This window comes from Carcharodon carcharias, chromosome 16 (genome assembly GCF_017639515.1).
Source record: "Carcharodon carcharias isolate sCarCar2 chromosome 16, sCarCar2.pri, whole genome shotgun sequence".
NCBI lineage: Eukaryota > Metazoa > Chordata > Chondrichthyes > Lamniformes > Lamnidae > Carcharodon > Carcharodon carcharias.
In genome coordinates this window covers 101379103-101404530 of record NC_054482.1, presented here as the reverse complement: position 1 = coordinate 101404530, position 25428 = coordinate 101379103, and the positions used below count along the sequence as shown (strand labels likewise).

The following is a 25428-nucleotide window of genomic DNA, read 5'->3' as shown; positions in this document are numbered from 1 at the left end:
ATTGACCCATGAGATGGACTCATCTGAAACTGAAAATGACGATGGTGACTGCCATGATGGAACTGTATTGATCACAGAGTTTGAATCTGGCGAGTATCTTGATGGTAGATTCCTTCAACTGTGCAGTTCTGGACAGTGGTTGCACTTCTACATTGTGCGGCATGGACTGGCTTGACTCCTATCTGGAGTGTCTCGATGAGGCAGACCAGCGGAAGGTCAAGGAGTATGAAAGCTCTACCGGCTTCAGGTTCGGAGATGACAAGACATTAACATTCTCCAAACGGGTGGTCCTCCTTTGTAAGGTAGCAGGGATCAATCCGTTTATCCGTACTGATGTAGTTTCTAGCGAGATACCACTATTGAGTTGAAGGCGGCTCAGATGACGCTAGATATGAAGAATGATAGAGCAGTCGTGTTTGGGGGAAAAATGTGGATCGACATTTTACTTGGTCAGGCCATTACTGCTTGCCACTAAGGAAGCAAGAGATTTCTCATCAAAAAGTTCACAAAGTTTTGTCAACTGCGGAAAATGAGAATTTGGTGGACAAAAAGATGATCATTTGAAAATTACATAAACAGCTTGCACATCCGGCGCCACAGAAAATGAAGACTCTGCTTCGAGATACGGGAGTGGTCGATAAAGGATATGATGATCTTATTGAACAAATCACTGCTGAGTGTGAAATTTGCCTTAAATATTGCAAGACACCACTATGACCTGTTGTGAGCTTCCACTAGCCAGGGAGTTTAACAATGCAGTGACAATGGACTTGAAAGTTCAGGGCAAAGATACACTTCATAGATATGGCAACCAGGTTTAGTCTATCCACTGTGATAGATAGTAAAGACAAAAGGACCATTGTTGATAAGGTCATGGAGAAATGGGTAGGAACAAGATTAGGAACACCAATGAAGTTCCCCTCAGATAATCACAGAATCACAGCACAGAAGAGGCCCTTCGGCCCATCGAGTCTGCGCCGACAGATGAGAGACACCTTACCTACCTACCTAATCCCATTTAGCAGCACTTGGCCCATAGCCTTGAATGGTATGATGTGCCAAGTGCTCATCCAGGTACTTTTTAAAGGATGTGAGGCAACCCGCCTCCACCACCCTCCCAGGTAGTGCATTCCAGACTGTCACTACCCTTTGGGTACAAAAGGTTTTCCTCACATCCCCACCCTAAACCTCCTGCTCCTCACCTTGAACTTATGTCCCCTCGTGACTGACCTTTCAACTAAGGGGAACAGCTGCTCCCTATCCACCCTGTCCATGCCCCTCATAATCTTGTAAACCTTGATCAGGTCGCCCCTCAGTCTTCACTGCTCCAACAAAAACAACCCAAGTCTAACTAACCTCACTTCATAATTTAAATGTTTCATCCCAGGCAACATCCTGGTGAATCTCCTCTGCACCCCCTCCAGTACAATCACATCCTTCCTATAATGTGGCAACCAGAACTGCACACAGTACTCCAGCTGTAGCCTCACCAAGGCTCTATACAACTCCAACATGATCTCCCTACTTTTGTAATCTATGCCTCGATTGATAAAGGCAAGTGTCCCATACCCCTTTTTCACCACTCCACTAACATGCCCTGCTGCCTTCAGATCAATGGACACACACACCAAGGTCCCTTTGTTCCTCAGAACTTCCTAATGTCATGCCGTTCATTGAATACTCCCTTGTCAAATTACTCCTTCCAAAGTGTATCACCTCAGACTTTTCAGGGTTAAATTCCATCTGCCACTTATCTGCCCATTTGACCATCCCGTCTGTATCTTCCTGTAGCCCAAGACACTCAACCTCACTATTAACCACCTGGCCAATCTTTGTGTCAACTGCAAACTTACTAATCCTACCCCCCACATAGTCATATGTCGTTTATATAAATGACAAATAATAGGGGACCCAGCACAGGTCCCTGTAGTACGCCACTGGACACTGGCTTCCAGTCACTAAAGCATCCTTCTGTCATCCCCCTCTGTCTCCTACAACTAAGCCAATTTTGAATCCACCTTATCAAATTACCCTGTATCCCATGTGCATTTGCCTTCTTTATTAGTCTCCCATGTGGGACCTTGTCAAAGGCTTTGCTGAAATCCATATAAACTACATCAACTGCACTACCCTCATCTACACACCTAGTCACCTCCTAAAAAAATTCAATCAAATTTGTTAGGCATGACCTCCCTTTGACAAAGCCATGCTGACTATCCCTGATCAAACCTTGCCTCTCCAAGTGGAGATAGATTCTCTCCTTCAGAATTTTCTCCAATAGTTTCCCTACCACTGACGTGAGGCTCACTGGCCTGTTGTTCCCTGGCTTATCTCTACAACCCTTCTTAAATAGCGGAACCACATTAGATGTTCTCCAGTCCTCTGGCACCTCCCTCGTGGCCAGAGAGGAATTAAAAATTTGGGTGAGCCCCTGCGATCTCCTCCCTTGCCTCCCTCAGCAGTCTGGGAAACAAGTCATCCGGATCTGGAAATCTGTCCACTTTTTTAAGCCTGCCAACACCTCCAATACCTTGTCACTCCCTATATTAATTTGCTTAAGAACCTCACTGTCTCTCTCCCCGTGTTCAATACCTTCATCCTCATTCTCTTGGGAGAAGAACAATGTGAAGTATTCATTCAACACTCTAGCGGTGTCATCCGGCTCCACCCCATAGTGGTGGGGAATTCGCCAATGAGCAATTTTGAGATATGTATGAAAACTTAAACATCATAGTTACGCACACTGTAGCCACGAGCCCATTTAGTAATGGTCTTTGGTGAAAGAAACCATGCGGTAATAGGTAACATGTTACATAAAATATTAGCGATCGACCAGGTTGTAAACTGTAAACGGCACTAGCATGGGTGGTGCATGCAGAGAACTCACTGCAAATGGTTTGGGGGGGTGGTGGTACAGTCCATATCAGTTGATGTACGTGAGAAATACCTTCTGTTTTGTCAGATGCTCCCCCTGCTCTAGAAGGGACTAGCATTAGCTCCATATTTTCTGCTCATCTGAACGCTTTGCATGCGGGCAGAAAAGCTTTCATTACAGCTGACGTTTCGGAGAAGACTCAGCAGGCCCTAAAGCACCACATAAGACCATCAGGAATACAGTTTAGACAAGGAGACATGGTATATTATAAAAGGGAAGGTCAGAAAGAGTGGAAAGGACATAGCAAGGTTATAGGGAGTGATGGGAAGATAGCAATTGTGCAAGACAGTAATCAAACCGTTAGGGTACATTCTTCATGGTTAATTGGTACTGGCTATACCTTTACAGATTCTGAACAGGACGTAGAACACAAGGAGGCACCACACACTTCACTTACACATACACTGGGTATGTATGAGGAGCAGACAATGGCAGATACAGGGTTGACTGACTATGAACAAAGTAATACTGAGGTACAGGACAATGCTATTCGTTCAAAAGGGCAATTACTCAAAGTAGGAACAAAGGTAACATACATGCCAGAAGGGACCAGAATGTGGAGGGATGCCACCATCATCAGGAGAGCAGGAAAGGTCACTGGTAAATACAAACACTGGCTAAATGTGCAGGATGAAGGACAGGAGACAAGACCTATCGATTGGCAAACCGAGGTAAAGATGCGGAAATTCAGAAAGCGCAGTATGAGTTCTGACAGTGGCCCAGAATGTGGTCATGACCCTAGAAAAAAAATCACACACTGGCAAACGGAGTTCTGTTCGCATGGGAGGACGATCATATAGTAGCAATCCAGAAAGGGAGAGGAATGTGAGTAGAGGCCACAGCTTAGCAAGGAGGACTAGAGCGCAAGCTAGCAATCTCAATAGAAGTAGAAGTCCTTATGACAGAGATTTTAGTAGCTGCTAGTAAATTGAAAAGTAAGCTGATAAAGCAAGCCAAATGGAAAGAGTTAGCAAGTTGGAAGGAATTTGGGGTATATTCTGAAATACCTGAGAGGACAGCCAGCTTTATCTCACAGATGGATCTGTACAGAAAAGGTACTCCTGGACAGCAGATTTAAGGCCAAAGTGAGATTAGTAGCCTGAGGCTTTGAAGAGAAACTAGGAGACCAGGATTTCAGAGTGGACTCACCTACTGCAGGAAAAGTGAGTTTAAAGATTTTTTTTTTAGCTATTTTGGCATCCTATTCCTGGGAGTGCAAATCGATTGATGTAAAGGCTGTGTTTTTACAGGGATGGAAGTTTCAAAGGGAAGCTTTTTAGAAACCACCCAAAGAAGCTAGAGATGTAGAAGGAAAGCTTTGGAAGCTTGATAAGTATGTTTATGGGTTGAATGCTGCATCAAGAGTATGGTATTTTTCTGTGAGGTCTGTCTTGTTGAAAACAGGTTGCATTCAGTTAAAGGCAGGCCTCGTGATGTTCTACTGGTACCATAAGGAGAAAGAAACTAGCTGGGATCTTCATCATGCATGTTGATGATTTCCTGTGGGGAGGATCTGTAGAATTTTAACAATGGGTAATCAAGAAGATAAAGAAGGAATTCCAGGTCGGAAGTTGGGCTTCTGGGGCCTTTAACTACATAGGTTTAGACATCAAGTAGAGCAAGTTAGGAGTGACAATGAATTAACAATCTTACCTAGAAAATGTTAATTATATCCAAATAACTCGTGGTAGATCCTCACAAAAAGAGGATCCTGCTACCAAGGAAGAAATGGAACAGTTGAGAAGTTTGATTGGGCAGTTGAACTGGTTGTGCACTCAGACTATGCCTGACGCTAGTTATGATGTGTTGGAGCTGAGTACCATGATGAAACATGCTACAGTTGAGCAAGTTCTGAAAGCAAATAAAACACTTTTTTAAAAAAACAAATTCTGAGAGGTATGCTCGTTTCCAGCCTTGGGTGATCTAGAAGATGTGAGATTGATCATTTTTAGTGATGCTTCACATGCCAATCTTCCAGATGGGTACTCTAGCACAGCAGGGTTCATCATATTCTTGGTGGGAAAAAACGATAAATGTTGCCCACTGGCTTGGGAGGCCAAGAAAATAAAAAGGGTAGTGAAAAGCACCTTAGCTGCTGAAATGTTAGCCTTAGTAGAAGCATTAGATTTGGGGGTTTACTTATCCAATATATTGACAGAAATATTATATAAGGGGCAATGTGAGAAAAGTTTGCCCATAGAATGTTATGTTGATAACCGGTCTCTTTGGAACAATGTTCATTCCACGAAAAGTGTCACGGAAAAAAGGCTACAAATAGACTTAGCCAGCATAAAGGAGATGTTAGAGAGAAAAGAGATCTCTAAGATAAAATGGGTTGACACAGGCCACCAGCTATCAGACTGTTTTACAAAAAGAGTGCCTGCTCTAAGAAATTATTAAATGTGTTGGAAGAGGGGTGTCTTATTTCCTTCTGTTTGTTTAAAGTGTTCAAGTTCTTTTCGTTTTAATTTAAAAAGAAAAGGGGAATCTGTGAATATGGCAATCATCTTGTTAAAACCAATTGCTAGTTAAACAGGTAATGGGCATTAATTATCCCATCTAAATAGAATAAAAAGGTACAGCTGGAACATTGTGTTGAAGCTACTAGGAAGTTAGCAGCACTGAGGAGTTGTCTTAGAAATAAACCAGCTTTAACCAAGAGACCAACCTGGATTAATTCTTCCACCACAACCTCTTAGTGATTAACAACTTGGTCAATGCCAGACTCTCCCTCCACGTGATTTTGCCAGCATCAAAGCAAATTAAGGATCAGGGAAGGTAGAAAGCAGTGTTCTTCAAGGATCAGTGCCAGGACTTATATGAGTAGATTGAAACATAGGAATAAGTAGCTCTATAACAAAATTTGAAGGTGATACCAATCTGAACTAACAGATTAGGTGTAAAGCTAACAGTGAGGAAGAATGCAACATAAACAAAGACATTAGAAAACTTGCAGACTAAGCAGTTCAATGGCAAATGTACTTTGATAGGAAAAACAAACATTTATGCCATATGTATAAAAAAAAGAAACAATAGAATAGAAGAGCAAAGGGATCTAGGGATACAGGTGATAAAATCTTAAAAGAAGCATTGCAGATCAGTCAAGTAATTCAAATGCTAAGGGCATTGAGATATATTTCTAGGGTTATAGAATTCAAAAGTAATGAAGTTATATTCAACTTGCATTGGATTCTGGTCAGGCCATACTAAGTACTGTGCATAGTTCTGGGCTCTGTACTATAAAAAGGACATAAAAGCACCAGAGAAAACAAAAAGATTTACAAAGATGGTACCAGAACTGGGAGATTACAGCTATTGGGAAAGGCTAAACAAGTTGGGATAAAAGCAAAAAACTGCAGATGCTGGAAATCCAAAACAAAAATACCTGGAAAAACTCAGCAGGTCTGGCAGCTGCCAGACCTGCTGAGTTTTTCCAGGTATTTTTGTTTTTGTTTTTAAACAAGTTGGGACTTGTTTCTTTGGAAAATGAAAAACTTAGAGGTCTGTCAGAGATCTTAAAAATTATGAATGGGTTGGACATGGCAGAGTAGGGAGTGAATATTTCCATTTTTAAAGATCTAAAACTCAGTGGCATAAGTGCAGGATAGTTACTAATAAATCTAATAGGAAAATGAGAAATATTTTAATTTATTTACATGTAATGTAATACTACAGGAAGAATGATGCTTAGATGCATTCAAAAGGAAACTAGTTAAGTACATGAAAGAAAGGGAATAAACAATATCCTGAAATGCTGAGATGGAGTGTGAGGAAATTCATGTAGAGTACAAACACCAGCATAGATTGAATGGCTTGTTTCAAAGTAATTCCTACCCAGCCCACCAATAAATCTTAATAAAAATATCTTGAATCATGATTATATTACTCATGGCTGATATTCCAGACTATAATTCTTTTGTGGGCTTTGTGAATTACTACTTTAGTAGAATTATAGGAGAAAAACAAAATACGACAAGATTCCTTCAAATGATATAATCAAGCAGTTAAAAATTTCAATATCACGTGCTGGGAACCAAACAATTTGGCAGGAAAGTTAATCATAGATTGGTGCCTTCTTGCAATCTCTGAGCAATTCTTTGAAATCCTGAAATCTCAATGCCAAATCAAAAAACTTGTCTTTTCCTGCAAAGATCTGCCCTGAAGATGGATTTGTGTGCCAAACATAAAAATAAGCCAAGATTTCTATATGCCTCAAGGATACAAGTCATTTAAATCACATTTGTTATGAACAATTTCCAGATATTTTGCTATACCACTGCTAAGAGAGTAATCTATGAATGCAAACACCCAGCTGCACCAACAAAATTGTACAAACAGATCTCATTTTTTTCATATTCTGCACAGTGGACAGAACGGGGTAGATTTGAAAAAGGAAAATGAAAGTAGTGGGAGGTAACCATGAAAGTATGTGAAATTCTATCAGCTTATTTTAGTTTTCTATATAAAACTACTTCACTTACAAAAACGTTTTATTCAGGTTTCAGGACAGAACCCACCTGTTCTGTTCTTCTAGCTTAGCAAGAAGCTCCAAATCATCAGGACTGAGAGTGGTTGGTGATCCGGGTGAAAGTGCTGGTGTGGAGAGTGTCGTCGATGAAGATGTAGTATGCAGTGAAGCAGATGGGCTTGCCACCTGACTAGCCATTTGACTGACAGTGTGAGACACTGTGCTCTTCACCCATGAGAGAGTAGAACTCAACTTCTCTGCAACCTTGTCTGTCGCCACCTGACAAAGAACGTTTAAAATTACATTATACAATATACCATCAGCTTAATAAGTAATAGAACTTTTGAAGTACTGCTTTGCTTTGAACTTGCAAAAAGTCAAGTTATGTTGGGAATTATATTGGCTTTATAAATGAACCTTCCTGACTTTGCATTGAGCGTCTATTGTCCTACACTTCAAAGTAATTCTTTTGTTGACGTGAAAAATTTTACATCTGCACACATGCTTCCCATCAACTATTTCCATTCTAATGCCCACATTTATAATAGAATCTTCCTATGTAAAAAATATGAAAATGAGCTGGAATTTGCTGGAATGGAACAAGTGGCAGCACGCATCATTAATTAGATATTTGTGCTTACAGTCCATCTCATGCTATCATATACACAACCCCCAATGATTGTGATCTCAACTCTACTTTCCTATCTACTTCCAATAACCTTTGACTCCCTTGTCATCAAGAATCTAACTCAGTCTTAAAAATATTGAATGACCTGCCTCCACTGCTCTCTCGGGAAGAGCATTCCTGACTAATAACATTCAGAAAAAATTCTCATCTTCATTTTAAATTGAAGACCCTTCACTTTTAAACTGTGCCCCCTAATTCATGTCTCACCCACTAGGGGAAACATCCTTTTAGCACTCACCCTGTCAAGTCCCCTCAGGATCTTACATGCTTCAATAAGATCACCTCTCATTCTTCTAAACTCTGATGGATACAGGCCCATCCTGTCAACCCTTCCTCACAAGATAACCCCTTCACCCCAGAAATCAGTCGAATAAACCTTCTCTGAACTGCTTCTAATGCAATTATATCCTTTCTTACGAAGGCCAAACCTGTGCACAGTACTCCAGATGCAGCCTCACCAACTGCAGCAAAACATCCCTACTTTTACATTCCATTCCCCTTGCAATAAACAAGAACATTTGCCTTCCCAATCACATAATCCTGGACCAGACCGCCAGGTTTTTGGTACAATCCAGTAAAGTTTGAGATCCAAGGTACTTGCTAGGAGAATAAAGTCACAAGATTCCATAGTTTTTCATACAAATAAACTTTACTATACTATACAAGATCAGGAAAATAAAACATACAATATCTACCTTGTACTCTAAAATTCAGGATCAACATGAGGTAAATGTGGCTTAATAGGAAAACTGTGGTCGACACACCACACTGCACAATAAATGGCAGATGCAACCAAGACAGATCCCAGAGATTTCTCAGCAACCCTCCTAGATGTCAGTATCCACTTTGAGTTAAACAATCTCATTAAAACTCTCAATTCCAAACTTTTCACTTTTGAAGATCAAGTCTCTGAATTCCCTCAAAGCCGCTCCAACTCGGACACCTCAACAGTGCTCAGCTTCCAGGCTTTCAATCTCGTCTCTCGAGACTATAGTCCCCTGGATTCCCTTGTCTGCACTCCAGCACCAACTAGGGTACAACTTCAGCTCTTCAGCCATGCCGAGCAGAACACCACTGCTCTAAAAGAGTTACCTTCACTCCAACAGCCTGCAGCACAGAGTCACCAGCTTTCCGCTGCCTTGTCAGCTCTCCAGGGCTTTTCCTGAGCCCTCAACTACTTGGAGTCTGCCATCCGCAGCACCTTCCCTACTCGCAGCCTATTTGCTCCTCCCCCCAGCGGTTCTCCCCTGCCCTGCCGTCATGATTCCTACTGTTGGTCTCCTTCTCCCATTGGCTCCTTCCCCAGTTCTTCCCCCCACCCCCACTCTGGGATCTCTCTTTTTTGGGACTTTTCCCTTACGGTGCCCACTAATGGGTCCTGTGATTGGGCTTTCATGACATTTTTTTCCCCACGCAGGCACCCTGGGTACTTGTCCCCAGCCTGAATATCTTTAAAACACTGGAATGCGCATGTATGAAAGCTCCCAGGGCACAGGGCATGCTGGGCCTAGTTGATCCTCCCCACCGCTCAGGAATCAGGTAATTCAGGTTTAATAACCTGCACATAGCAGGACACCTAGATCCCTCTGTACTGCAGAGTTCTGCAATCCCTCCATTTAAATAACATACTGCTTCTCTATTTTTCCTGCTAAAGTGGACAAATCTATATTTTCCCACATTATACTCCATCTGCCAAATTTTGACCACTTACTTTAACCTACCTACATTCCTTTGCAGACTCCTTATTTCCTCTTCAGTACTTAATTTCCTATCTATCTTTGTGTCATCAGCAAATTTAGCTACAATACATTTGGTCCCTTCATCCAAGTCACTTATATAGATTGTAAATAGTTGAGGCTCCAGCACTGATCCCTGTGGCACTCCACTGGTTAGTTTGCCAACCCATTTATCCTGACTGCCTGTCAGCTAACCAATCTTCTATCCATGTGAATGTTACCCCAACACTATGAGCTCTTATTTTGTAGTGTAACCTTTGATGTGGCACCTAATCAAATGCCTTTTGGAAACTCAAATACACCACATCTACAGGCTCCCCTTTATCCACCTTGCCTACTACTTTCTCAAAAAACTAATAAGTTAGTCAAACACTATTTCCCTTTTACAAAACCATGTTGACTCTGCCTGATTACATAGATTTTCTAAATGTTATAACTTCCTTAATAATAGATTCTAGCATTTTCCCTTTGACAGGCGTAAAGCTAACTGGCCTGTAGATTCCTGACACACCAGTCACACCCATAGTCCTGCTGACAATCAGCGACAAAACCCTACCCACTATTGTGTGTCTGTGTGATGGAGACACACAGCCTGGAATCTGAGTCCCAACTGTTGGGGGAATCAGTGAGGATTGGGGGGAACATGTGCACTGGTCCCATGAGGCAGGGTTGATGTTCAGCCCAGTGTGAGGAGGACAGGGTAAAGCCAAAGGGGTCTGCACCTGCAAAGGACAATGATGCAGAGCATCGCAGTTAACTGTGACATCTGGGTTTCATCAACCAGCAGAGGATGCTCCTCTGGTTGGGCTGAACACAATTGAGCAGATACTGGCAAACCTCTCCCTGGAAGCTGTGCGGGCCACAATTGTCCTGCAGCTGACATTCGTGTCCACCCATGCCACACTACTCCATTGTCCACTGTAATGACGATCCTGGTCCCTGAAGGGCATGCTGTCCCCAAGCTCTAACAGGCGCACAATCTCTGCAGGGCCCAGCTGCCGAGGATCATCTTCCAATGATATAGCTAGTAACCACACAATCACAAGGAGACAGCTACCAGTAGTTTGATCACATTTGCTCCAAATGTCCCCTCAGAGCAGAATCAGCTCTTATGACCTTCTAGATGACAAACCCTCCCCTCTTGGTGAAATTAGTTGTTTTCAGGCTTCGAGACACAGGCCTAATACTTTTGTACTTCCTTTCAGGTAATCCATGATCATCAAGAGCAGAATGCCCCATTGGTAGGATGTTACAATGCTTTCATATTCCTAACACAAAGTAACAACTGGGTTCCTGAAAGTAGTTACATTCAGACACCAAAAAGACTCCATATCACAAAACTGGCAATGAATAGCTAGCAGAACTGAGAGAATTAGAGGAAAAAAAACACCTCTTAGAACAATTTTCAGACAGCTGGGATGAGGCTCCACAGGTCAAATAGCAATAAGCCAAGTCACTTATGCCATTATTTTTCAGTCTAAACAGCTGTAGCACAAAGAAACACACAAATTCAGCAGATTACAGATTGCTGGTGGTATTTAATTAGGACAATATATTAAGAAAAGAAGGGCTTGTATTCATATAGTGCTTTTCAGCACCACAGGAAATCTCCAAATGCTTTACGATCAATTAAGTATTTTTGTAGTGCAGTCACTTGTGTAGGAAACATGGCAGTCAGATTGTGTGCAAGGTCCCACAAACACAAAAGTAATACTTACCAGATAATCTGTTTTAATGATGTTGATTGAGGTATCAATGTTGGTCAGAACACCCTGGAAAACTCCCCCATTGTTCTTCGGAGATAGTGCTATGAGATCTTTTTTTCACCTGTGAGGGCACTCCCTGAGTGCTGCATTTAAGTGCCAGCCTAGGTTAAATGCTCAAGTCTCTGGAGAGGCACTTGAACTCCCTACCTTTTGACTCAGACGCGAGTGCTGCCACTGAACCACAGCTATTGGACTTGAGCTCCTTAACAAGGTAAGGGTAAAAACAGTAACCAGTTGACACTGATGGAAAGTGCTTGTCTATGAACGTCTATAGAGAACAGGATCAAACTCAGTTCGGATTCCCTCCAGATCAAATAACCAGCTTCTTTATTTTACTTACTCACGGGATGCAAATGTCGCTAGTGGATAGGGTGCTGGTCAAGTGGGCTGCCTTGTCCTGGATGGTGTCAAGCTTCTGGAGTATTGTTGGAGCTGCACTCATTTGGGCAAGCGGAGAGTGTTTCATCACACTGCTGACTTATGCCTTGAGGATGGGGGACAGTCTTTGGCCATTTAGGAGGTGAGTTACTTGGCACAGAATTTCCGATCTCTGACCTGCCTTTGTAGCTACAGTATTTATATAGCTGGTGCTGTTCAGTTTCTAATCAATGGCAACCCCCAGAATGTTAATGATGGGGGATTCAGAGATGGCAATCCCATTGAATGTCGAGGGGAGATGGTCAGATTCTCTCTTGTTGCAGATGGTTATTGCCTGGCACTTGCAGGCATGCATATTACTTACCACTTATCAGCTAAAGCCTGAAATTTGTCCAGGTCTTGTTGCACGTGAACATGGACTGCTTCAGCAACTGAGGAGTTGCAAATGATACTGAATACTGTGCAATCAACAAGCATCCCCACTTCTGACCACTTATGATGGATAGAAGGTAAGTGATAAAACAGCTGAAGACATGAGCATAGAACAGAACCTTCAACAACTCCTGCAGCAATGCCCTGGGGCTGAGATTATTGGCCTACAACAACCACAATCATCCTCCTTTATGCTAGGTATGACACAAAACAGTGGAATGTTTCCAATCCCCCACTGCCCAACCCCTCCACAATTCCCACTGACTTCAATTTTGCTAGGGCTCCTTGATAAGCCAGTCAAATGCTGGCGTGAGGTCAAGGGTGGTCACTCTCAGCTCACCTCCGATATGCAGGCGCTAGGCTTGTGAATGAAGAGTTCCATTTCAGCAAAGTAGCACACATCAGCCAATGCCAACAGATTGACAGTCTAGCATGTGGGCGCAACTTCAGGAGAAAAAGAAAGAATTGAAAATGAGGTTGGAAAGCGAGGGATACTATCCACAGAGAGACAATTAGATGTAACTCACCATAGTGAGCAAAAATGAAAAGGTCTTCTGAAAAATAAAGAGTTAAGAGTTGAATGGCTCTCTAGTAAAGCAGCAAGTCTTCACTTGGCACTTAAAAATAGATCAAAATTAGAAGCTTGTATCTTGGAAAGCTAACAATAATCCCAAAAAGAAACAAAGATGCCAATGCCAAATGTCCAATACATCTGCCAGTAACATATGAACTAGGAGGAGTAGACCACTCAGCCCCTTGAGCTTGTTCCACCTTTCAATAAGATCATAGCTGATCTGATTTTAACTTCAACTCCACATTCCTGCTTACCGCCAATGCTTATCAAAAATCTATCTACCTCTGCCTTAAAAATATTCAAGGACTTTGCCTTAAATGCCTTTTGAGGAAAAGAATTCCAGAGCCCCACAACCCTCAGAAATAAATTTTCCTAATCTGTCCTAAATAGGTGAACCCTTATTTTGATACAGTGGCCCTGAAATCTAGATCATCCCACAAGAGGAAACATCCACCCTGTCAAGATCCCTCAGGATCTTATACGTTTCAATCAAGTCACCTCTTAAATCTTCTAAACTCCAGAGGATACAAGCCTAGCCTGTCCAGCCTTTCATCATAAGACAACCTGTCCATTCCTGGTATCAAGCTAGTAGACCTTCTCTGAACTGCTTCCAATGCATTTACATTTTTCCTTAAATAAGGAGACCAATACTGTACACAGTACTCCAGGTGTAATCTCACCGATGCCCTCTACAACTGAAGCATAACCTCCCTACTCTTGTATTCAATTCCCCTTGCAATAAACGATAACATTCTATTAGCTTTGCTAATTACTTACTGCATCGGCAAACTAACCTTTTGCGATTCATACATTAGGACACCTAGATCTCTCTGCATCTCAGCTCTGCAATCCATAATGTGCCTCTGTAATATTCATCCTGCCAAAATTGACAATTTCACATTTTCCCCTCATTATACTCCATTTGCCAGATCTTTGCCCACTTAGCTAATCTATTTATATCCTTTTGCAGCTCTTTATCTCCTCTTCACAACTTACTTTCCTACCTATATTTGTGTCATCTGCAAATTTAGCAACCATTCCTTCGATCGCTTTAGAAGAGTTACTGTGCTTAACACGGGAAGGAGACAGAAACACATTCAACACTTTGGTCCCTTCATCCAAATCATTTATGTAAATTGTAAAAGGTTGAGGCCCCAGCACTGTTCCTGCGCAAACCACTTGTCACATCCTTCCAACCAAAAAAAGACCTTTATATGCCTATTCTGTTTCCTGTTAGCTAGCCAATCTTCTATTCATGTCAATATGTTACCCTCTACATGAGCTTTTATCTTCCGCAATAACCTATGAGGCACATCATCAATTGCCTTCTGAAAATCTAAGTACAGTACATCCACTGCTTCCCCTTTATCCACAGCACCTGTTACTTCAAAGAACTCCAATAAATTGGTTAAACATGATTTCCCTTTCACAAAAATATGTTGACTCTGCCTGATTAGCTTGAATTTATCTAAGTGTCCTGTTATAATATATTTAAGAATAGCTTCTAACATTTTCCCTCTGAGAGATGTTAAGCTAATTGGCCTATATTTTCCTGCTTTCTATCTCCCTCCCTTTTTGAGTAAAGGAGTTACATTAACTTTTTCCAATCTAATGGAACCTTCACCGAATCTAATGACATTTGGAAAATTAAAACCAATACATCAAGCAATCTCACTAGCCACTTCTTTTAAAACCCTAGGATGAAATCCAACAGGACCCGAGGACTTGTCAACATGCAGTTCCAACAATTTGCTAAGAACCACTTCCCTGGTGTTTGTAATTTTCTTGAATTCCTCCCTCCCTTCCAATTCCTGATTTATAGATATTTCTGGGATGTTACTTATATTCCTTATGGTGGAGACCAATGAAAAATACCTATTAAATTCATCTGTCATCCCCTTGTTTTCCATTAACTCCCCAAGCTCACTTTCCATAAGACCAACACTAACTTTGTTAACTCCCTTTTTTAAATATCTATAGAAATTCTTACTGTCTTTATATTTCTAGATAGTTTTCTCTTCCACACTAATTTTTCCCTCCTCATTAAACTTTTTAGAATTTTTTTTGCTGTTTTTTAATATTCTGTCCAATCTTCTGACCTGCCACCCACCTTTGCAGAATTATATATTTTCCTTTGTTTGATACTATCTTTAACTTTTTTGGTTAACCACGGATGATGGGTCCTCCCCTTGGAATTTTTCTTTCTTATCGGAATGTATCTATTGTGTATCCTTTAAGGGTCCCCTTAAATGTCTGCCACTGCATCTCTATTGACCAATCACTTAACCTAATTTTCCAATTCACTGCAACAAGCTCTGCTTTCATGCCCTCATAATTACACTTAAAGTTTAAAATACTAGTCTCAGATCCACTCTTCTCTCCCACAAACTGAATGCAAAATTTAATCATATTGTGATCACTGCTACCTAAGGGCGCCTTCACTATAAGGTCATTAATTAATCCTACCTTGTTGCACAATACCAGGTCTAGTATATCCTGCTCCCTGGTTAGCTTCAGAATGTGATCGAAGAAATTACCCAAAAACATCCTAGGTCATCCACACTACCTTTGCCCATCTGATTGTTCCAGTTTATATGTAGATTAAAATCCCCATGATAATCGCCGTACCATTCTGACAAGCTCCCATTGCTTCTACTCTGATACCCCATCCTACCTTGTGATTACTGTTGGTGGACCTGTACACCACTCCCACAAGTGATTTCTTGCCTTTATCATTCCTCATCTCTACCCAAGCTGCTTCTATATCCTGGTTTCCTGAACTTGGGTGTCATGAAGATATTAATGTATAAATTTTGGAAAATATCTTTCTTTTAAAACAGAGGTTTAGTCTGTGGGTATTTCTTAATTGGATTAAATCCAGCTAGTCTGGGTGCTTTGACACATACTAGTTTTGAAATGTAAGAGAGATAGCGTGCATTTGCACTTTTTGAATAGAAGTGGGGTGAAAATTGACACCTTTCTAGCAGCTACCAAGCAATATGTTTATATTACTAATAAAATTGGTATTGTGAAAGGTGTTTTATTGTTAAAAGGTAAAGTTCAAAGAGGTTGTTGATACAATGAGAATTAACGTTCAATGGGGTTGGTAGGTATAACTTCAGTAGTTTTCAGGTGTGCAGGCAGAGGAAATGTAAGATCAAAAGGCAACTGTAAGCCTCCAACTGGCTCCACAGTGAAAAGAACCTCATTCTGAATTTGTAAGGTGAAAATGCTTTGCCTGATGTTTGGTTATGTCTATGGGTTGCTGTTGCCTTAATGGAGATTAGTTTGGGAATTTGTTAAAAAGTATGATAGTTGTAATTTGTAGCCATGTGCACATATATTTTAACCTGTGTAAATTAATAAAATGTTTAATTTAATTTAATGTAAAAACTCAAGAACTAGTGGTCTGATTCCTGAGTTTAGAGTCACATCTCAAACATAATACTTAAAATTATTGGTTATGACAGTTATTTAAAGTTCCCCTCTGGGATATTTTTAAATAACTCCGTTTTACCAACTGCGTTGGTCATAACATTGGGTCATCCCTCTCTATTGTGCTAATGTTGTCTTTAATTAACAAAGCCACCCCTCTACCTTTTCCTGACTTCCTGTCCTTCCCAAAAGTCACAAACGTTTCATTAATCAGGTCTCAATCTATGCCATCCTGCAGCCATGTCTTTCTAATGGTTATTAGATCATATTTATTTACATCTATTTGGTCCATCAGTTCATCTGTTTTGTTTCAAATGCTACCTGCATTCAGATACAGAGTTTTAAATTTTGTCCTTTTATTTTTAGCCTTATCTGTTGGTTTATTCTCAGACTTGTATTCTCTGTCCCTTCCTGTCACCATCTGTTTATCATTTCCCACATTAATTACCTTCCTCTCTTCCCTTGTCTTTACTCCTTGATATACCACATCTTTCCACATTTGATCCCTTGCCCCTATTATTTAGTTTAAAAATCTCTCTACTTCCCTAGTTATGCAATTTGCAAGAACATTCGTGCCAGCTTTGGGTGTAGACCGTCTCAACAGTACAGCCCCCATTTTCCCCAGAACTGGTAGTGTCCCACGAACCGGAACCCACTTCTCCCACAACAGTCTTTGAACCACGCGTTTATCTCTCTAATCCAGAGATTATTACCTTTGAGGTTCTGTTTCTTAACTTGGTGCCTAACTCCTCATACTGACTATGCAGAACCTCTTTCCTTGCCCTGCCTATGTCATTGATATCCACGTGAATCACGATAACTGGGTCCTCCCCCTCACACTGCAAGATCCTCTCCAGCCCTTGTTTAAAGGAAACTGACCTGAAATTTATCATTAAAAAGGATCATAAGTTCACCTTTGTACTGGGAGCAAGCCTGCCTTTTCCAAGAAATCACTTGACCAGCAATGGTACTTGAGGGGTAAGAGCTGTTTGCTTGTTGGCACTGCAATTATTTTATGGAAAAGACGACCGGTCTGAAGGCAAAAGCTAGTGATTTACTTGGTTTTTTTTGAGATCAGTTGGAACTAAACTGAGAAAGTGAAAAGCAGCCCAGCTCTCTCTCACTTTGCCTTGCCGGAAACTGTGTGATTGTCAATATCCAGTTAAGAATCGTATGAGTGGAACTTATCTCTATTTGGAACCAGAGAGGCTGAGACGAGAAGGATTGATCGAGATCTAGTTTCCTCCACACTGAAGCTCCATCAATGAGAACCTCCAGGCCTCTACTAGGACTAACAATCTGTCTTCACGAGGCAACTCCAGATCAGCAGCACTAAAACCCTGCAAACCTTATTCTTTTCATTGATAAAGTCTATTCTTAAAAGTCCATCTCAGCAGAGACCCTGTTTGTCCTTTGTTTGTGCTTGTGTGTGAATGCACATCGCAGAATTGTAAAAGAGATAGTTATATTTCCAAATTACAATTGTGTTAACCAGTTCTCAGCTTTTTTTTAAAAGAAGAAATTTGTTTCTCAATAAATTAATCATTAAGTGTATTGAAAGAAGCCTAGTTAAAGTCTCTTTTATTCTGGGTCTAACAGTAGCGACAGTAAAAAAAATGACCATTTTCATGAGTAAATTAAACTTTTAAAGTAATAGTGCAACCTGCGGAGTAGGGGGGCTAGATAAACTGCGCACTCCTCCCGTACTGGTTGTAACACCCTGAGCAGATATCCCAAACCCTGGCACCCAGGCCGGCAACACAGTCTTCTGGGCCCTCACTCTTTGCTGCAGAGAACAGTGTCAATCCCCCTCACTATGCTATACCCAACTAACACTACATTCCTGTTTGCTCCACCTGCTTGAATGGCTTCCTATACCATGGTCTGCTCATCTACCTTGCAGACCTCGTTTTCGTCCACAAAGGTTGTGAGCACCTCAAACTTGTTTGACAATTACAAAGTCTGATGCTCCTCCACTACTATCTGCTTGATCCCTTTACCTGCCTCACTCGCAGTCAGATCATCCTATCCCTCACTGCTGACTAAAATAGATGATCCTATTGTACAAGGTGTGACTGTCTTTGGGAACAAAGAGTCCAGGTATTTCTCCCCTTCCCTTATGTTGCACAGTGTCTGCAGTTCGGCTTCCAGATCTATAACATGATTTGGTATTCCTCTAGCTGCTTACAATTTTTGCAAATGTGTTTGTCCTGGATCGCCTTGGCATCCAAAAGTTCCCACATTCCACAGTTGCAACATAAGTAACAATGGCAGGACAGGTGTTATGTTATTTATTTATTTTTTTTTGCAAAAATATACTTTATTCATAAATCTTCAACAACATTTCAAACCATTTCAAAATCACCATCACAAAAAATGCAATCAGGTTCAACTTTTACAACATGTATCACAAGGTGCATCAGTACAAACAATGAATATTACAATCATTGCCAGACATTCATTTTGAGCTGTACAACCCGAAGGGCTCTTCACAGTTCCCAGCCCCTCGGTGCACTGTGGCAGAAAGGTCTTAGGCAGCGACCCTTCCCCATTGCGCCTTTGCGGCAGCTACTCCAAGCTTTAGTGCGTCCCTCAGCACGTAGTCCTGGACTTTGGAATGTGCCAGTCTGCAACACTCGGTCGGGGACAACTCTCTGCACTGGAAGACCAGCAAGTTACGGGCAGACCAAAGAGCGTCTTTTACCGAGTTGATGATCCTCCAGCTGCAGTTGATGTTTGTCTCGGTGTGTGTACCTGGGAACAGCACGTAGAGCACAGAGTCCTGTGTCACGGAACTGCTCGGGATGAACCTCGACAGAAACCACTGCATCTCTCTCCAGACCTTCTTTGCAAAGGCACAATCTACAAGCAGGTGAACAACGGTCTCTTCCCCACCACAGCCACCTCGAGGGCAACGTGCCGAGGGGGTGAGATTCCTGGCGTGTAGGAAGGATCTGACGGGGAGGGACTTTCTCACCACCAGCCAAACTACGTCTTAGTGCTTGTTGGAAAGTTCTGGCGATGAGGCATTCTGCCAAATGACTTTGGCAGTCTGCTCGGGGAACCATCCCACCAGGTCCACCCTCTCCTTTTCCCTCAGGGCCTTTAAGACATTACATGCTGACCACTGCCTGATGGACTTGTGGTCAAAGATGTTTCTCTGCATAAATTTTCCCACGAGGGACAAGTGGTATGGCACGGTCCAATTAGTTGGAGCGTTCCACAGCAGCGTGGCCAGACCCATCCTTCGCAACACTGGGGACAGGTAGAACTTCAGCATGTAGTGACACTTGGTGTTTGCATACTGAGGGTCTACGCACCGCTTGATGCAGCCACACACAAAGGTGGCCATCAGTATGAGGGCAATGTTGGGCACGTTTTTTCCCCCTTTATCTAGAGGCTTGTACATTGTGTCCCTGCGGACACGATCCATTTTCGACCTCCAGATAAAGCGGAAGATGGCTCGGGTGATCACCACCACACAGGAATGTGGAATGGGCCAGACATGCGCCACGTACAGCAACAGCGAGAGTGCCTCACACCTGATGACCAGGTTCTTACCCGCAATGGAGAGGGAGCGTCGCTCCCACATGCCCAGTTTCCTTTTCACCATAGACACTCGCTCCTTCCAGTTTCTAATGCATGCCCTGGTCCCTCCGAACCATATCCCCAGCACCTTCAGGCCGTCAGCCCTGACAGTGAAGGGGACAAAGGATCGGTCACCCCAGTTCCCAAAGAACATAGCCTCGCTCTTCCCACAATTTACCTTGGCTCCCGAGGCCAGTTCAAACTGGTCGCAGATGTGGATCAGTCTGCGCACTGACAGGGGATCCAAGCAGAAGACAGCGACATCGTCCATGTACAGGGAGGCTTTGACCTGACTGCCTCCACAGCCTGGGATCGTCACTCCTCTTATGCACGGATCTTTCCTGATGGACTCAGCAAAGGGTTCTATGCAACACATGAAAAGAACAGGCGAGAGAGGACAGCCCTGCCTGACTCCAGATTTAATTGGAAAGCTATTTGACTCCCATCCACTCATTGAGACTGCGCTACTGATGTTAGTGTAGAGCAGTTGGATCCAATTGCAAATTCCCTCCCCAAACCCCATTTTGGAGAGCACATCCACTATGTAGGTGTGTGATATTCTGTCAAAGGCCTTCTCCTGATCCAGGCTGATGAGGCAGGTATCCACACCCCTGTCCTGTACATAGGCAATTGTATCCCTGAGCAGCGCGAGGCTGTCAGAGATCTTCCTGCTCGGCACATTGCAGGTCTGGTCAGGGTGGATCACCAATTCCAGAGCGGATTTGACCCAATTGCCGATGACCTTGGACAGAATCTTATAGTCCACATTCAACAGTGAAATGGGTCGCCAATTTCTAATTTCGTCCCTTTCCCCCTTGTGCTTGTAGATGAGGGTGATAATGCCTTTCCTCATTGATTCTGACATACTGCCGGCCAGGAGCATACTCTCGTACACTTCTAGCAGGTCCGGGCCGATCCAGTCCCACGGAGCCGAATACAACTCCACCAGCAAGCTGTCGCTTCCGGGAGTTTTACTCTTCTCGAAGGACTCAAGGGCCTTAGTCAGTTCGTCAGGAATTAACGGTTTGTCCAGGCTCTCCTGTGTACGGTCGTCTAAGAGCTCCGTGATAGAGGACAGGAAGGACTGGAAGGCCGTGCTGTCTGTGGGCTTCACGTCATACAATCCAGCATAAAAGGATTTGCTAATCCTCAAAATGTCGGACTGTGATGACTTTACTGAGCCATCTTCTTCCTTCAGGCTGCTGATCACAGAGCTCTCTCTGTGTACCTTTTGGAAGAAGAAACGTGAGCACGTCTCGTCCTGCTCCACAGAGTGGACTCTGGAACGGAAGATGATCTTGGAGGCCTCCGAGGCAAAGAGCGAGGCTTGCTGGCTCTTCACCTCTTGGAGTTCCTCCTTGACACCGACCCCCATCGACTGCAGCCGGAGCAGATTCTGCATGTTTTTCTGGAGTCGGGACATTTCCCTCTGTTCCTGTCTAGCTTTCTGGGTGCCTTTGAGGATGAAAAACCTCTTGATGTTTCCCTTGATCGCTTCCCACCAGTGTGTCAGTGACTCAAAGTGGGGTTTCACGGTTCTCCAACCTTTGTAATCCCTCTTGAGCTCCTCAATGTTCTCTGGGGTCAGCAGTTGCACGTTTAGCTTCCATGCCCCCCTGCCCACCCTCTGGTCTTCCTCTAAGTGACAGTCAGCCAGTAGGAGGCAGTGGTCAGAGAAAAACACCAGCTTGACATCGGTGGATCTGACTGCGAATGCATGGGACACAAACAGGAAATCTATCCTGGAACGGACGGACCCGTCAGGCCACGACCAGGTGTATCTACGCTGCGCACCATCTGCAGGGTTGCTGAAGACGTCGTGCAGCTTGGCATCCTTTACTGTTTCCATCAGGGATCTGGACGTAGCGTCCAATCTGCTTTCGGCCCTGCCGGATCGTCCAGCCGCATTGATGATGCAGTTGAAGTCACCGCCCAGAATGACCGGCCTGGAGGTCGCCAGCAGCAGTGGGAGCTGCTGAGAAACCTCCAGCCGCTCAGCCCCTTGTGACGGGGCGTACACGTTAATTAACCAGAGTGGAGCATTCTTGTACATTATGTCTGCTACGAGGAGGTGCCCGCCCACCACCTCCTTAACCTGGGAGATGGTGAAGCTGCCTCCCTGCAGCAGAATCCCCAGTCCGGAGGAACGAGAGTCGTTTCCTCCCAACCAGATCGATGGCCCATGGGACCACCATCGTGACCATTCCCTGTAGGAGCTGAGGTGCGGTATCGCACACTCCTGCAGAAACAACAGGTCAGCTTTGACCTTGGCAAGGTAGTCCAAGGTCACAACACATCGCGTAGTAAATTTAATGCTACGCACATTTATGGATACAATCTTTAAACCCATTTTAAAGCATTTAGTCTCTTACCAAACCTGTTGTCTCTGAGAGTTCCAGACCTTTGGTCTGCTCCTTCATGCTCGTAGTGTGCTCAAATTCTGGCGCATCTGGGGGTCCGTGCAGAGAGCGGGGTTTGAAATGTCCTCTGTTGAAGAAGCTTCTCCAATCCTCTCCCCCTCCGGGGTGTTGCTGCTCCCAGCTTCCCGGAGCTGGGGTGCGCTGAGCGCCTCACTGCTCTCAGATTCCTGGGGCTGTGGTGCACTGGCCTCTTCGGGTTGTGGGCAAAGTTGGGGTGTGCTGGTCTCCCCATTGTCCCCAGTGTTCTGGAGCTTGGGTGTCTCGTCCTCCAACTCCCTAGCATTTTGCCGTTTCTTCTGTCGGCGCCGCCCTGGCCCCTCTTCGTCTGAAGAGCTGCTGCTCTTGTTCTCCGTGTCGGATGGGAGACGCCTCTTGCCTGGGAAGTGGCTTGGTTTCTTCTTAGCCCCTTCTTCCTTTTGGCTCTCTTCACCAGCTGCCACTCCCCCTGCTGCCTCCTCCTCCTCCATTGGTTCGCTCTCCTGAGGAGTGGGAGATTCAGGGGGCAGTGTTGTTGATTGGCCGTCTGTTACCCCAATCTTTTCCTCCACCTTATCTTTCTCTGTGTCTTCCTTTGTCCAGTTGTTCTCCCTGGGGGCCTTGGTGGTTGGAGTGACACGAGGCATTTCTTCTGCTTCCCCATCGTTGGCTTTGGATGCCTGTGCATAAGTACGGCAACGTTTGGGGCAGGTCTTGTAGAGGTTGCAGCACTTAGCCTGTCTTTTGTCTGGTGCCCTTCCTGTTTACAGTTCTTGCAGAGGACGGTGTTGCAGTTGGCCGCCACATGACCAGCCTTGCCGCATGAGTGACAAAGTTTGGGTTGCCCAGCGTAGACAAGGTAGCCACGGCTTTCCCCGATAGCGAATCTGGAAGGAGGGTGGAAGATGGCTCCCTTAACGTCGGTCTTGAGCGTGACCTTAACCTGGCGTTTACATGTCCAGATCCCCAAATCGTCTCTAACCGCGGTGCAGCTCCCAACCTTATCAAAGTACCTGGTAAGGAAGGTGAGCACGTCAGCAACAGGGACGAAGGGGTTGTAAAGATGCACCGTCGCAACCCGGTCTCGTTGCAACGGCAGAGCAAAGAGCGGCTCCGCCGTCAGGATCTTCATTTCTGGCAGGTCTTTCTTTTCCTCAAACACCTTCAGGAGTTTGACGCAAGCTGCCACTTGCTTGAACGTCACATCAAAAAATCCAGTTCTGGGGAAGTCCTGTAGGCAGTAGATCTCCGCAGCTTCGAAACCACATAGCTTGAATAGGATCCTCTTGATGAATAAGGTCCGATCCATAACTGTTCCTTCCTCGCTGCCCTTCACCATGACTCGGATGGTGTTAGGTACCCCATAGTAAGGAGTTTGATTGGTTATAGCCATTGCTCGATGACTTTTCCCTGGCAGAAACACAATCAAGGTCTCTCCCCTGCCAGGTGTTATGTTATTTAGTTAATGTAGTTACTTTCTTAACTAACTTGGAATAATTCCTATGTATCGTACAATTTACTGTGCTTATTAAATGCTAGTACCACCTACAACTAAGAGTTATACCTTTCTTAAATACACAGGTATATGCTTTAGGTATTTATTTTAATTAAAATAATTAAAACAAAATACAGTATTAGTTTTTATTTATAGATTTACCTTAACTTTGGTGCCCTAGGCTAGCTATTAACACACTGTTCCTTACACAAAGCAGTTGCTGGCCAATCGACTTACTAGTTTCCTATGATGTCAGAGTTAGTTTTTAAATCACTCAGTTTCTTCAGCAGCTGAAATGACGCTCCCAGGTAGGAAAGACCGCACTCCAATCCCCAGGCAGTATTTACAGTGCTCCTGACTGCCTCTGTTCTGCTCCCAGGTAGGAGAGTTCACTGTCTTTTTAATAGAAGCCTTCCTTCTACTCACTTTATATCAACATAAAATGGATGAAAGGTTACATTACACAGAAAAGACTGGCGTCAGCTGTAGAGTCCAGGAGCACATTTGGGAAGTGTGAGGGAATATATAATTAAACATTTCCAAATTTTAATTTTAGGTTTCTTGTGAATTGCAAATTACCATTTTTATTCTGCATGTACAAATAGCTACGCAGCAATTAATTTTTTAACAAATCTTATACATGATTAATATGTTTGAATCTGAGCTTTCAGGCAACTAACTGAAAATAAATAGCATAACAGAGATAAGACAACAAAAATAAAAGATATTAAGTGAAACAAGATACAGTTTAGACAGCATCTTGGTATTATTTTTAGTTCAGAAAAAGTTGGGAGAGCTGCAAGTATTGCAGTGCGTCAGTGGCTGTACCCTAGACCATAATCCCACCACATTACCTGCAAATAGAATCAGCAAGTCATTTGTGTCCACTGAATTTTTTTAAAATCAAGGCAATGTGCTGGAAATTTTAGGCAATATGTTAGTTTCCAATTGAAAACTAAGAAACAATCTGCATGTGCAATATTAAAATTAAGAATCGTTTGGTAGTACGGAACTTGAGTATCGCTGAGAAAAGAGACATGTCGAAGCTTTTCGTCTTGCACTCGACAGGTCATTCGCAAGAATACCAAATGTAAAGGGAACAACAATTTATATATCATGAGAAGGGAGTGGTTGGCAAGTGGGCTGATGGGTAGAAGCTTTGCCATGGAGAGACTGATAGTTAACTGCCAAGCTTTGTTTAAATTCAAGCCAGGCAGGTTGACTATGATTGGTCAAGGCTTTGCCCTGGGGAATGAATCAGAGACTGGTTGCTCAATTGAAACAGACACAGTGTGTGTATATGTTCTGTCTGCAAAGAACAGGGCTCTGTGTATTAACGTATGTTTATATGTCTAACACATAAATGCACCACACTGAGCCCAACTGATAATCTTAAAATAGTTGTCAGCGTAACTCTTAGAACACTCAGGATTGTTAAGCAACTGTTGTCCAATCACAGAATCACACCTAATATTGAACACTGTTTTGAGTTTTGCAAGCACAGGCTGGTTGGGCATGGTGAAGGTACCTTGCCTAT

General features: G+C 43.2%; 1 protein-coding gene across 13 annotated transcripts in view; it reads right to left on the bottom strand.

The window, feature by feature from the left end:
* evi5a (ecotropic viral integration site 5a) overlaps positions 1-25428 on the bottom strand; it is a 312699-nt gene that overhangs the window by 250203 nt on the left and 37068 nt on the right. For 9 of the 13 annotated variants that reach the window (XM_041207864.1, XM_041207860.1, XM_041207861.1 and 6 more), the window contains exon 2: positions 7453-7682. In XM_041207864.1, the coding sequence (XP_041063798.1) occupies positions 7453-7601 (149 nt within the window). In that variant the 5' untranslated portion in view covers positions 7602-7682. Of the gene's footprint in view, positions 1-7416; positions 7683-25428 lie in introns of those variants that run through there. The other 4 variants (XM_041207873.1, XM_041207870.1, XM_041207871.1 and 1 more) reach the window with 4 other exon arrangements.